Source organism: Callorhinchus milii, unplaced genomic scaffold (assembly GCF_018977255.1).
Source record: "Callorhinchus milii isolate IMCB2004 unplaced genomic scaffold, IMCB_Cmil_1.0 Scaffold18, whole genome shotgun sequence".
Taxonomy (NCBI): Eukaryota; Metazoa; Chordata; class Chondrichthyes; order Chimaeriformes; family Callorhinchidae; genus Callorhinchus; species Callorhinchus milii.
Genome location: NW_024704759.1, coordinates 11,151,714 through 11,165,468, shown reverse-complemented (window position 1 = coordinate 11,165,468; position 13,755 = coordinate 11,151,714). Strand labels below are relative to the sequence as shown.

The following is a 13,755-nucleotide window of genomic DNA, read 5'->3' as shown; positions in this document are numbered from 1 at the left end:
ACATAGGAGGGAAATTGATAACGAAAATACATGAGGAAGAAGTAAATAGATGGGGATTGGAGAGAGAATGAGCAAGGGCACCATGGAGTATAACCACTGGTATGGATTAGATGGTCAAAATGGATAATTTTGGTGCTATAACTGTTTACGTAATCCTAGGTAAAACTGCTGGGGCAACTCAATGTTTCCTTTCAGGGGCTCGGGATGTCCTCCCGACATGAAAGGCTCTGCACTAAATGTGATTTGTTGTTGCTGTCATTTCTTTCCTAATCTGTGTTCAGAGACATTTGCTTGGATTGTAATTTTTAAACCACTGAATCTTTCAGGCAATTCTATCAGAAGCTGACGTTAGCTTTTGTCAACACGGATCGTCCATAAATTTCGCAATGAGTCGAGTGTCTTTAATGTTCCCATTTGACAAGACCCGTTAGCGATTACTCTGATTCGTGAACTGGTTTCGTCTGAAATCCTTGCAATTGTAAATCTCGATTAACTGAGATAACATTCCACAGCACCTTGTTGTCACAATATTCATTTCTTCACAGGAAAAAAAATCACCCCAGCGGTGGTGTCATTTTCCAGTTCATTTTAAATCCTCCTTTGTAAAAGATAATCTACAAGGTGGGAGAGCCATTAGGAAAACTAGTTGGACGTTATGAGTTTTTAAAGCGCCCTTCCTAATCTTATTGTTCTCTTCGAGTCCTTTACCCTTTTTGACACCTTTGCCACAGAGCCTGGGACCTGGTGCTGTAATCCTAGCTCAGGATGTAGCCTGGAAGCAGGCAGATTAGTGGAGCTCACGAGACCATAAAAGAACGTTATGGATGAAGAAGGTGCTTTGGCCCATTGGATCTGATCTGTTCAGAATACTAACTCCGTTACCCAGGTGTGCTTCACGTTTTGAGTATCGAGTCCCAAGACAATCAGAATTAGAATCAAGCTTTGATTTACGTGAAACTAATCCAAGGTAGGCCTGGCGTACATTGCATTGTGGATCGCACTTTACTCTGGAGGTCAAACAACAGACAATTTTAGGAGGAGATCTGGAAAACGCTTGCTCGGAACATTTGGGGAAAATGTGGCTTTGCTCCAGTACAATTCCTGATCCCGGGAAATATGTACCGGGGGAATATGTATTTCATTCTAAGAGCGTTAGCAGCAGGTAACAATAATAATAGAATAATAAAGAACAAGTGGAGAAATGTGAAATGAACTGAGAGTGTTAAGTTCGGAAGGTTGGCAATTGCTCGGCCTTTAACTTTAAGGATTTTGTGCATTAAGAAAAAGGACATGACTCCATCTCGGTTAGAAACTCTCTGCTTGTGCCACTTGCAGTCATTTACCAAGCTCCAAGAACCACAGTGCGTGAACTACCACCAGCTTTCACTGTACACTACACTCAGCCGAAACCAGCCTTGCCAGCTGGTGCAGATCTGCTAACAGCAAACCTGCCTTTGATATCAATCAGCCTCTAGCTGCCTAGACATCTGGAAGGTATTAGTCAGTAGACCAAATCACCAGCCATTTGCATATTACGGTATTTGAGAGGTTTTCAGCCCAGATTCTTTTAAGAAAAATATCTTCAAAACAGATGGCGCAAATACCTTTTGTACATTGTGCCTTGCATTTCCCTGCGCTTTTACCAGGAGCTTGACCACTGCTTCCCATTTCTTCTGGGCCTGAACATCTTGCGCTGTCACAGTAAACTTCACTTGCTTTGAGGCGATCTGCATCGATCGGGTGGCGTATAAGGTGCCGTCTGTTCCCACCTTGAAGTCGGGGTCATTGGTTCCATACTGTATGTCTCGATTCCCATCGCAGTCATTAAATTTTACTAGAAGAAAAAAAATGGGTGGGAGGGGAGGAGAGAGAGAAGACAAAAGATTGACTGTGTTGTGATTGGCAACAGACAAAAAAGCAATCAAATACAACCTGGAGATATTTAATTCCAAGCAATCCATCTTCGATCTTCAAATGCCTGTCAAGGAAATGATCTAACAGCTTTCAGTGAAATACATTCGACCTTTCAAGCTGACGCTTCTATTTTATCTCTGTCCCGCAAGAGCCTGGACTGGAGGCTTTAATACATTCAGAATTGTACCATCAATTCATGAAAACAGCCGGTTCCCCATGTTCCAACTGAGATGAATGCTGAGTGCATCTCTCTCACTCGCCAGTCTACTTTATCTTCCCATTCTTAAGAGAGTGTGTGCAGCACCAAAGAAGTCTGCCACTTGTGGTTAAAGCTCTGTTGCTTCCAGTTACTCTTTGGGCAGTTTCAGTATCAAAGAGGAAAGAACGAGACAAGGGACCACAACTCCACTCCAACAAGACTTAAACTTGATTCATTACTTAGGGACGGATGTGACAATTCACCCTTAATCAGGTATCTAATTTTACCTACTGGGTCTTTAATCTGCAATTTTTGGATTATCATTACCAGAACTTTAATTATTGTATTATTGGACTAAAATCTCAAATGCACTTCCAAATGAAGTTCAATTTGAACCATTTCCTGCTGACAGACGGGTAAAAGCGACTGAGTGCATGAGATAAGACCACAGCCTCTTGAGTGACGCAATAAAAGTGACCTACAGTCACTGATGTCACTGTGAAGGACTATTGCGCTCTCAGGCCCTAAATGGTTTAATGAAAGAGCGTTAGATAAACTGAGGTTGCAGGAAGCATTGTTCACCATCAATTGCAGACATGAATTGAAGTGTGTAGTAATGCATTCAGCTTGCCACATCAGGCATTTTAAGGTTCACTTTGATCACTTCTGTGAACCTCTGGGCAACATTTTACCAATACTGCCCACACAAACTTTCAAGATTTTGCATATTAGTGATAAAGAAGATCATGCACATTCTGAATAACTTGCATAAATCAAGTTGCACAAGCTGTATGCTGCCAGATTACAGGATAGACTGTGGTAAGTGCATTAACTTCACAGAAATACGCGCATTTCAAAGAAAAAAATACTGTTCATTTTAAAACCTACTGAACGCTAACATCTATATTCCGATCCGTAATGAATCACAATTAGGCTGTGATGAAGTCTCAAAAGCCTTCAGGCTCCATTCATTCTGTTGAAGCTGTGAAGCTGAAAATTTAGCTTTGAAGCACTACCCCACTTCTGTTACCACTGACCTGATGTGTCTAACACTTGTGTCAACTACCCACTGGTTATTCGGATCCAAAATGGCATCAGTAAGATGCACTGTGCTGGAGCCCGAAGGTCTGGTGGGCAAAAGTCTGTGTTTGCGTTTCGTGAAATGATTATATTTAATTATAGATTTAAATTTATTTGCAAGCAAAACCGTTTTGGGGACAAAGCTTCACTAGCCCATCTTTGTGACTCTCCCTAAAAAATTTTTTTTAAAACTTCAACCAGTAACATTGATGTCGTAGCCAAGGGGTGAACATGCAAGCTTCCCCAGCCCACTGGTAGCCCTCTGAAGGCTTAATATCTCTTGTGGTTCTCAAGCTCTGTTTGAAGCCCATTTGGCTTTGGGATGTTGCTGGCGCTTGGATTCATCTCTCTCTCCTTTTCATGCTAGGCACTAGGCCAAAATAACGCAACGTTATTAGGTGCAGGTATCCCAGCAAATAAAAAAGCCATGTGACAAGCCCACCACTCAGACGAGATCAAAAATCAGAAGCTCAACACGTGCAATGAATCATTAGCACAGACCCCCATCCAGTCTCTCGGTGGAATGGTATTTAGAAGTGTTCTTGAGAGTGCTCTTCAAGCAAATCACTGCTTAATATAGTGGTCCTCAAATAAACTACAGGGAGTAACAAAGCCATAGAAAGATAACAAGCTTTGCAAGTGGATTCTGAAGAAAAGGATCTTAAAAGGAACAGGTACTAATAGGCTAATGAACGTGTAACATGAACTACAGCACATGTCTCACTTAACACTTGTGATTGCAGTCTGCAAACCTGGGTTGCAAGTCACCTTTCACTTGGATGGCACATCTGGTGTAGAAAGGGTGCAATCATTTCAATACAGGAGCTGGAGGTGAAAATGGAGATGAGAGGGGCACAGTGAGATTTTATTTGGATTTGTAATCAGTCTAGCCAATGAACAATGAACTGTATTTACACATCGATATCAATAATAGATGTGTGTGTGTAGTGTCTTGCCAAAGTAGAAATTAAAATATCAAAAAAGCTTAGTCTAAATTCTCTAGGTTAATTTCAATTTTTAAAGGTAGGAGGCGGTGTCTGTCCATTGTGGTTGCTCAATCTCACTGTAAAGAACATTTACAAAGAGAGAGTGTGCTCAATAGAGTGGTACCCCATCTATTTACTGTGCAAAATGGGATGGGAATGTGTTAGGTATTGCAAGTGATAATTATCAGATCACGGAAAATTGCAGTTCTTAAATGTTGACCAGTTTCAAAGCTGAACTGCCCTGCCTTGATTTAAGACTGTTTTTGAGTGCAACTTTTTATTAACGTTCAACAGGAAATCTTTTCATATTTATTGTGTTTTCCTTTGGTCCCAGTGGCTGCCCACTATTTTTGTCTCCTATGCCCTGTGGAGCTGCTTCACTGACATACATTCTGGATGGACATAAGTTATGGATTTTGTAGACAGTGGGCACAGAAAGAAACTGGAGCTCAGCACTTGGGACCAGGCTGGATATTGATCGGAAGTGGCCTGAATCATGAATAGTCAGCACCGGCTGTAAATATAGAAAAAGGCCAAGCTCAATTACCTGCCAATCTGCATCCAAATCGATCTTTACTGTTAACTTGTTCTAATAGCCTATAGATATCAATAGCTCTCATAACAAATCTGCACAATCACCAGAGTTGTGTGTCTAAGCAAAAGCATTCCTCATCCCTTTAACAGTATAAAATGGGTAGTTTCAGCATTAACAGCTGCTGCACAGAAATCCTAAAAGATTCTAGTGCCAGGAGTATGAAAAGGGGAGAATGTTCAACACCACAACGAGACATTAATGTGGCCAAAATTACATCGCAGTTTGCCAAATCTCATTTGACAGTATTATTTTTATCTTTTTTGTCTCCATAAATAACACATTTTATTTGGATTTGCAGTCAGTCAGTCCGGCTAAATGGACAATATTTACATAATAGATGTGTCAATGATTCATTTATGGATTAACGTCAATACATACTTATTCATAGTTCTGAATACCTCTCTTTCCGCAAGTCTTTCTTTTTATGCATTGGTCCATCACTTTGTTTCCTGAAAGTGTCTGCTCGCATTTAATTCTTTAATGTTGGATTCATTCTGTTTAATATATTCTCTACCCCCGTGTGTGTGCACTGGAAATGAATGCCAAAATGCAAACTAAAAAAAAAAAATTGCTAACGTAGGGATTTTGTCTGTTACCAACTAAATCTTGTGAGAAAAAAATACTGGAGTTTAGTTAATGTTGCACACACAAAGAGAAAGCACACTGTGCTATTTTGGCTGACTGCCTCTTTTTAAACCTGACCCAATGACCTTGGATTGCTGTGTTCTGATTTCCAATTACCTTCCTACGGGCATTGCAGCACCCTTGATGGAAGCACAAGGGAGGAAGGATTCGAAGAGACAGAGAAGTAACATTTTTATATGGTAAAAACGCGATGGACCATGCATGTTTCGGAAAAGTGCAGGTTACAGGGTTATTCAGCTCTCTCTGTAAAATAGAAACTTATCTATGCGATCTTGATCGCTAAAAGCAGCCTGTGCCTACTCGTTATTGATCACGTTGAGTACCAGTTTATCCACTGCAAGATAATAGTCTGGTTTGACTAGGATCAGCTGTTGTTCCCCAGTTATCAGAGAATACGAACGGGGACAGGGGAGAGTGCACTACACTTGTAAGGTTTCCTTTTTGTTTTAAATAGCTCTTGTTTATGAAGTGAGGAAAACAATGCGTTTCCTAACGGTTACAAGCAGTTAGTATCCAGTTCATTCCACCCCAGAGAAATGCGCGTAATAATTCCCACGCAGATTTCCAAATTTCATACATTATTCTTTGAAAAATTATTTTAATTAAAAAAATCATGCTGGTTCTCAAGACACCCCCTCGACTGAGAGAAACCACACACTACATATTAAGAGATTTTATTTATCAGTTAAAAATAATAAGCCCCTGCGATTTTATTCGAGTATTCAGAAAGTCGCCTACACACCCCGTCAGTGAATTTCAAATGCAGTCCAGAATGATACAAACAGTAAAACGATAGTTGCTCTGGCTCATGCAACAAACTCGCTGCCAGTTTAGATTATTTTTTCTTTCAAAATAATCTATTTTATTATTTTTACCATTTATTTTTAAGCCACTCTTGCAGAACAAATTCCTATTTGAGACTTTATCTGCATCGAGATTTTTTTCTTCCCACTCTCTCTCCCGCTGTTCAGGTGATCCTGGATTCAGGAGGTTGTATGTTGCCTATCCTTTTTGACTGCACCAGCAATGTTATTCAAGTTCTCATCATTTGGAGGTGCTATAGACCAGTCCCCTTCTATTGGCTAAGCACCTTGTCCCTTTTAGATCTAGGGCATGTCTGACGATGTCTGGGAGTTGAACCAGTTCACAGCGCAGTGTAAATATGTGCTGCATCACAGAACTGACCTTGCTTACTGTGCAATCTGATTGAATAATGCCCTCTGTTTTCCAGCCATCAAGAGCTATTAAGCTCAATTAAGCATACCTCGATGTGGTGCTAATGCAGCCGACATCTCATATTGAACTCAACTATCATCAGTAGGGCAGAGGTTGCAAAAGCATAGCTCAGTGTTTGGAAGACAAGCCCGGAAATACTGAAAGATATGCAACAAACACTAAAATAAACACAATCTAGATTTCAATCACACTACTAAGAAATTTTACTGGTTTTGTCCTCTACTTCTGGAGTGGGGGCTGTTGGGTTGTAACATCTGCCTGTTCAGGTGGGTGTTAGAGATCCCATGGCACTGTTCGAAAAGTGAAAGGAATTTCTCCGAGGGTCCTGGTCGATTATACCCTCCAAATAAAATTGGTCATTCATGGCTGTTTGAAGGACACTGCTGTGTGCAAGTATTCTGCTGCTTTTGCCTACAAAATACAGTCACTCCATTTCACAATAAAATCCTGTGAAGTGCTTTGAGATGTCCTTTCGATGAGATAAGACGCTAAACCAAATGCAAGGATTATTATTACTTCACCTGTCAAGGCTAATGTATTAAATCTTACTGAATTGGTTTGACTCAAAGCCACAAAGGCAAGTATTTGTTCTCCTGCAAAGTTTAATCGAACTAATCAGCATGCTATTTCATTGGAATTCATTTTGAGTAAGGGATGGGGGAGGAAGAGAATTATTCCACTCTCGGACTCAGGACACACTACACAGACATGGTGTGGACAACATGTTATAGACAGACCCTCTACCACTGCCCATTGATGAGCCACATTGCAGTTTCTGGCCCATTCACATGAGTGAATAATATAAGCAAATACAGAACAAGAGAAATCAATTACCACGTCAATATTGCTTCTACTGTCATACCTGATGTGGAATCCATCCCACAGAGGAATGGAGGGCAAATTTCATAACATTGACAAATCAGGTATCGCAGAGCCACTTATCCAGCTGAAGTGGCTTCGACAATATAAATGTGATATAAAGGACAACTTGCAGTCTCATCCTTCAATCATTCTGCCTGTCACTTACAACTTACTCTACTCCCTCAGTGTCATTGTCACTTAAGTAATCAACTGGTAGTTTTGAGTGTATTTCTAATAAATGTCTTTCAATAATCAGATTTCAGTTGTTTCCATCAGGTAAGAAGGTGCTAAAAGTTCCTTAACAGCAACTCGGCTAGATATTCTTACTGTGTTTTATCCCGAGGACTGAGCACCGACTTGAAAGCAATGTCACCCTTGGGCTCCTTCCTCTTTGAATTTCTCCATTGTCAATGCATTTCTGTATTTCCCTATCTGATCATATCAACATTTGGGAGTAAAAGGAAAACCAAAAGGCAAAAGAATAAATAATCTGCCATTAATGATGATCCTGATTTCTGCAGGAAAGAACCTCCTGCAGTGACTAAATTGCCGGATTGCAAAGGTGGGGGGGGGAGGAAGGAGAGAAAAATTAAGACATTAGAAGTCTCCCACAGATAATGTAAAGCGTGCCCATGGGGTGTTCAATTAAAGTGTGGCCTTTTTATAAATTTTATCAATAGCAAAGCACTGGAAATATTAAGTCGAGCAGCAAGGTAACCTCCAGAAATTTAAATCTAAGAAGGTAATTTTTTCTCACACAAATTCTCTGTGATGCATTAGTCAGGTGTCAGTGCTTGCTCACTCACAACACGCCATTTCAAGCCTCATACATCCCGTTAGGTAGCTTTGAGTTTAGACCTGTGAAATCTACTTTTGTTATTGACTCGTTCCTGCATAAGGCTACGTTGCTAAGTACATTTGGTGACTGTATTGTTGAAAATACAGTTTCTTCACACAGAGGTTGTGAAGCTATGGAATGCTCTGCTGCAGAAAGCTGGAGAGATAGAATCAATAGGGATATTTAAGAGAAAGATAGACAGATAGTTAGATATTCAAGAGAGACACTGGGAATTAAAGACCTACCAAGATGTAATAACAACATGCAACAAAATTACATTTGTATAGAGCCTTCCATGTCGGGAGGACGTCCCAGGGCACTGGACAGACAGAGTTGCGGACCCGAGCTGGGGGTCGGGGTGGGGGAGAGCAGGGAGACCGAAAGCACGGTCGAAGAGGAGAGTCTTGAAGTGGGTTTTGAAGGTGAATAAAACTAGTAGAGCAGGCTCAGTGGGAGTTCAGATCCCGTTTGCTTATTTTCCAACAATAACCACGTTTTGTAATATTTACGAACTCCGACTTTTAACCTTAAATAGAAAATCAGTTTGAATGGTATTACACTGAGGCCTGATAATTTTAACAAGGCATGCTGAGAAAGGTTGTAGTTGCTTTCGTTGTCTTCCGCTTGTATGGGTGTGTGTGTGGGGGGAGTTGAAGAGAAATCCTTTTATTTAGTAAAATAATATCAGGCATGTTCAACCCAGTGAAGATTTGAAGTTACGGAATTTAAGGAGGCAAAGTAATGGAGTGCAAATGCAATGCACAAAGAGCCCCAGTGTCATCTTCCATAGAACTAAATTAAAGGTAGAAATTTCTCATAAAAGTAAAACGCATTTGCTATGATATACAAAGGGTGGCCAACAGATACAATATGTTACAATTTGATTAGTTTGCAGCCCACAGTGTTCCTGCTTCTTCCAAATAGGCTGTAATGAAGTATAGTATTCCCTCCCTCTCTCACCTCCCAGTGGGTAGGTGACAACTCAACATCCGTTCACAGCCCTCATTACTTGGTCTATCACCATATTAATCCCCCTCGGTAACTAGCAGCAAGGGGGAAAAGCTGCATTATGGCACCAGCTGCCCATTCATCTTCAAACACCAGCTGGTTACTTTAAACCTAAAAATAAACCTTATCCTGCCAACTAAACGGGAAATGCACACAATTAGTAAAAACAAATGCGTTGATTTAAAGCGTCCAAACACGTCGTAAGTATCTTATTCCCGTCCCCCCAAAACTGCGCTCCTTTGGAAAATCAACACAATGAAAATAATTAGCATTTTCAGCCGATGAGGATATTATAAAGACATTCAGAAGGCAGCGAATATACTTATTACAAGTTATTAAGATGAGGGAAAATGGCTTTGTTGAGCAGTGTTCTTTTTCCATATGTATTGCAGCATATGCAGTGAAGATCTTTTCTGCACTCCGTTTAGATGGTACTTTTTGCAGTGATTTAACTTGAAATGCTGTATGAATTGGGTTGAGCAATGCAATTCGGAAGCCCCACAGCTGAGACACATAGAGAAGGCGGGGTTGGTGAGAACTTCAATTCATTCCACGGTTGTCTAATCAAAGTGAAGTGTGACTGAAGGTCCAATGAGCAACCCTAGAGCTTTCAAGGGGCATTTTGTTTAACTGTTATTATGGTGCCTCCTTACTAATATTAAAACATTTACAGCCAATTTCAGCGTTTTAAGAATGCTGTTGATGGTTGAACATGAGGAGAAGGAGCTTCATCAGGCTTCTTGTGCCTCATCACTTACTCCTGGAAGCAACATCGCTTTACTTCTAGCGTTCTAAAAAGGCATTATAGTCAGTGTGACCTCAACCTACACTGTTTGGAGTTCACAGATTTTAAGTCAGGTTTACCCTCACGAGTGAATCTGAAGCCCTTTTTTTGGACAAATCACTCAAGACGCAATAGGTTTGGTTCAGGAACGACTGCGTACTGCAAGATCAGCACTCTAAAAGACTGGTCATGGAGTCACCTTAAAAGAAACATCGGTTACAGTGTGAAAACTAACAAGATTGAATAAGTGCTATTTCAGAAATACCCAAATCACCCTCTGAAGCATTTTCCTGACAGGTTATTTTTCAGTTCACAGCCATTATTGGACTTACAGATTGGTTATGTGAATTAAAATGGTTACAAAAAAATAACAAACTAAGTGAAGACTCATTATCTCCAGAATGTGTTTCTGTAGCTTGTATTATTTACATTTTGCAGGGTTTCTCCCCCTTATATTTAGATAAAATAAATGGATCTGACCTTGCATGCACACACAGACACATGATATCAAAGTGGAACAGAAGAATAAGAAGCACAAGTGATGATGCTGTAGAAAAAGCATCCCTGGAGAATCTGGCCAATCTTTAACTGCTGAGAGCAGCAATTTCTGTTGAATGTGCAATTTAGTCTGAGTAAGAAAACTACAGAACAAGAACTGCTCTTTGCATGAAGCCACTTTAAGACTGTGCAATTATTCATGCCTGCAACCGATCTGTAGGATAACAATGACTTTACTTTAAGATGTTAAATCGGTTGATGATAAAACAAAGCCTAAGTTTCTTGAAAACCTCAGTCGCTTCCAATTGTGTGACCTCAGCTTTGTACCGGATGGTTTTATTTCACACAAGGAGAAGACGGTGTTCAAAGTATGGATCCTGATCAGTTTCCCACAAATTAGGCTTGCAAGCTCCCATCAGCACAATACGTTTCTACCCTACATTTTGAGTTCCAACCAGCATTCGAGAGGGTATTGTTTAAGTATACTCCCCCAATTCCTTTACAAATGCCACAACCCTACATTACTGCGTTAGCACGAGCTTTCACAGCTGAGTATTCAGACCAAATTCTGGCCCCAATGAATTGTATCCCTCTTTTAAAGGTTACAATGTGGCTTCACAAATACCAGTAGCCTTTAAGCATCCTGTTCAAGTAACGGTTCTTTGAATATGAGCCAGGCAGGTTTTGCAATAGCGTAGACATGTCAGAGATACTCTCCTGATCTTCACCCACAATCACTCGCAACTCCGTAACTGGATAAGCTATCAGAAAAGGAAATCCTTCCTTATTTTCTCATCCTTAACTCAGGGATGTTTATCCATCACAACATATTCATTATAAAGAGCCCGGCGCATAGTGGCGGAAGATAATGTCTAAATGCATTGTCTAAAGTGCCTGCTCAGCTGATTTAGGAAACACAAGGAACAAATCTAAGGACGTCCTGCCCTATGTGGCTCTGTGTCTCGGCATATTTGGTACATTCACCTCATCATTATGTTAGGTGGTTCAGGGAAGATATTTATTCCACGGTGCTTTTAAAATATTACAATTCACAACTGCTCTAATTGGGAATTATTTTATTTTAATATAACGTAAAAACACTAATGTTTCGTGAGATTTAACTTTTTTTTAATGTAGATGCTAACTTGATTTCAACACAGGGGTAGCAGCTTCTCTTCTCCCGTTCTTCTCCCCACACCTCTCTCTCTCTCTGGCTGTAGAGAGATCAAGGTCCATCAAACTCAATTGCAATATACAGGGACAGTTTTTCACGCTGCGGGATTTACCTTTCTCTTCAGGTTTCTAAAACACAATTCATGCGTGACCCTTAATAGCCATTTGTGGTTCTCTGGGAGTACCTGCATTTTTTATGCACAAAATTCTCCCTTGGATGCTCAGATTTATTCCAAGAGCATCCCAAAGATGTATTTTACAGTTTCTTCCCCAGACATATCTTACATTGAGCATCTAGTCATGCTTCATGAAACAGCAGCGCTAATAGGGGAGTTGCAGTGTTGTTATTCCCCCACCCCCCTCCGCTGCAGTCCTTTCTAATTCAAAGATTCATGATAAGATCTCTCAACAGGAAAAGTGCAGTGAGCGAGTGGACTAAACGTACGGACTGTATCCATGATGCTTAATTGCCACCGCTGGAGCTGGATAGATGAGTCCCATTTAACCATCTGGTTGGTATAAGAATGATCATTTCTTCCACCTACAACTGTGGTACAAGTTTCAGTGCAGCTGCTACTTTCAGATTTCACTATTCTGAGCCAATTGTACACAAAATACCACAGGGAACCCAAGGTACAGCGGTTCTTTTTAATAGAAAATGACTTGCTCTTAGACTGAATTTACACCGGCGCAAATTTAACAACTATTTAACAGCTCCAATATATGGTATATATTAAGACAAACTGTTCTTTTGTCAAACCCTAGACTGTGCAGCACTTTGGGATATCTTCCCTAAATGAAAGGTGCTATATAAATGTAATTGTTTGTCTGTTGTTGTTGTCTTATGTATCGAACCATACATCAGTGGTCCAGTTTAATTGGATTTCGAACACTTTAGATGCCCATACACATCGCAACAACTTCTTGCATTTATAATAGGCGGCCAGTTTGTGGTTGGGTTAGAAACCCATGTGTGAAATTTGCTGGTTGGATTAATCATATGCAATCATTAACATACAGAGGGAATCAGATGCCCTTAATTATGTAATTTACATTCAATGGAAAGCATTACAAGTGCTTTTGTTATCTTTACATTGGTAAATTACATGAGGAGAGGCTCCTATAACTTCCTGTGTAAACTTGACATGGTTAGCACACCTCGTAAATTTTGGACATGGGTTCCGAACCCAACCTGCAAATTAAGACACCAGAGCATCAATGACAATAAAAGAACATCTCAAATGTTCAATGATGGGAGTGGTGAACATTGAGCAAGTAGAGAGGGGAATTCACAGGGAACAGGGATAGGTCTTCAGGTGACTTTTAAAAGGCAGAGAGAGTGAAGTGGAAGGAGGTGATGAATTGGAAAAGTTCAAGAGGAGAACCACCAAATAGAAACACCTATATAATGCACCAAATACCTTGCTGGGTGGTGTGTACGTTGTATGCTAACACTCTTGAAGCATCAAGCAACCAACTAGGAAAATATAATGTTGCTCGTGTATTGCCGTGAAAAAACTGCCCAATCAAAATTTTAGAAAACAAGTAAAAAGTAGAGGGAATCCAATGTTCTCAGACACAGAATGGCACGTCACTCAAAAGGTCCATCTGGACTGTTAGCACATACAATTGTGACTCATTCACCAATTATCCTCGCTATTCCAATTAGTAACATATCCTCTGCTGCTACTGGCTCAGTACCTGTACCCATCTGTCAATTAGAAAGATAACTGCTGATGAAATTCCGACCACTGGTGCAGCCAAATCATGAGTATAAAGGTCAATTTGAAAACCATTGATCCTCTCCCACCCATCGCCCAATTTCTGTATTATTCTCTTGCTTCTTTAAAAATGCATGCCTACATAATGCAGAAATCTGTATTGCTGACATTCTTAACGATCTGAGTACAGGTCCGGTGTCCTACAGATTTCATGAAA

General features: G+C 40.3%; 1 protein-coding gene across 2 annotated transcripts in view; it reads right to left on the bottom strand.

Moving 5' to 3' along the window:
* LOC103190848 (cadherin-4) overlaps positions 1 to 13,755 on the bottom strand; it is a 222,220-nt gene that overhangs the window by 66,445 nt on the left and 142,020 nt on the right. For both annotated transcript variants that reach the window (XM_042341816.1, XM_042341817.1), the window contains exon 3: positions 1,605 to 1,834. In XM_042341816.1, the coding sequence (XP_042197750.1) occupies positions 1,605 to 1,834 (230 nt within the window). The remainder of the gene's footprint in view (positions 1 to 1,604; positions 1,835 to 13,755) is intronic.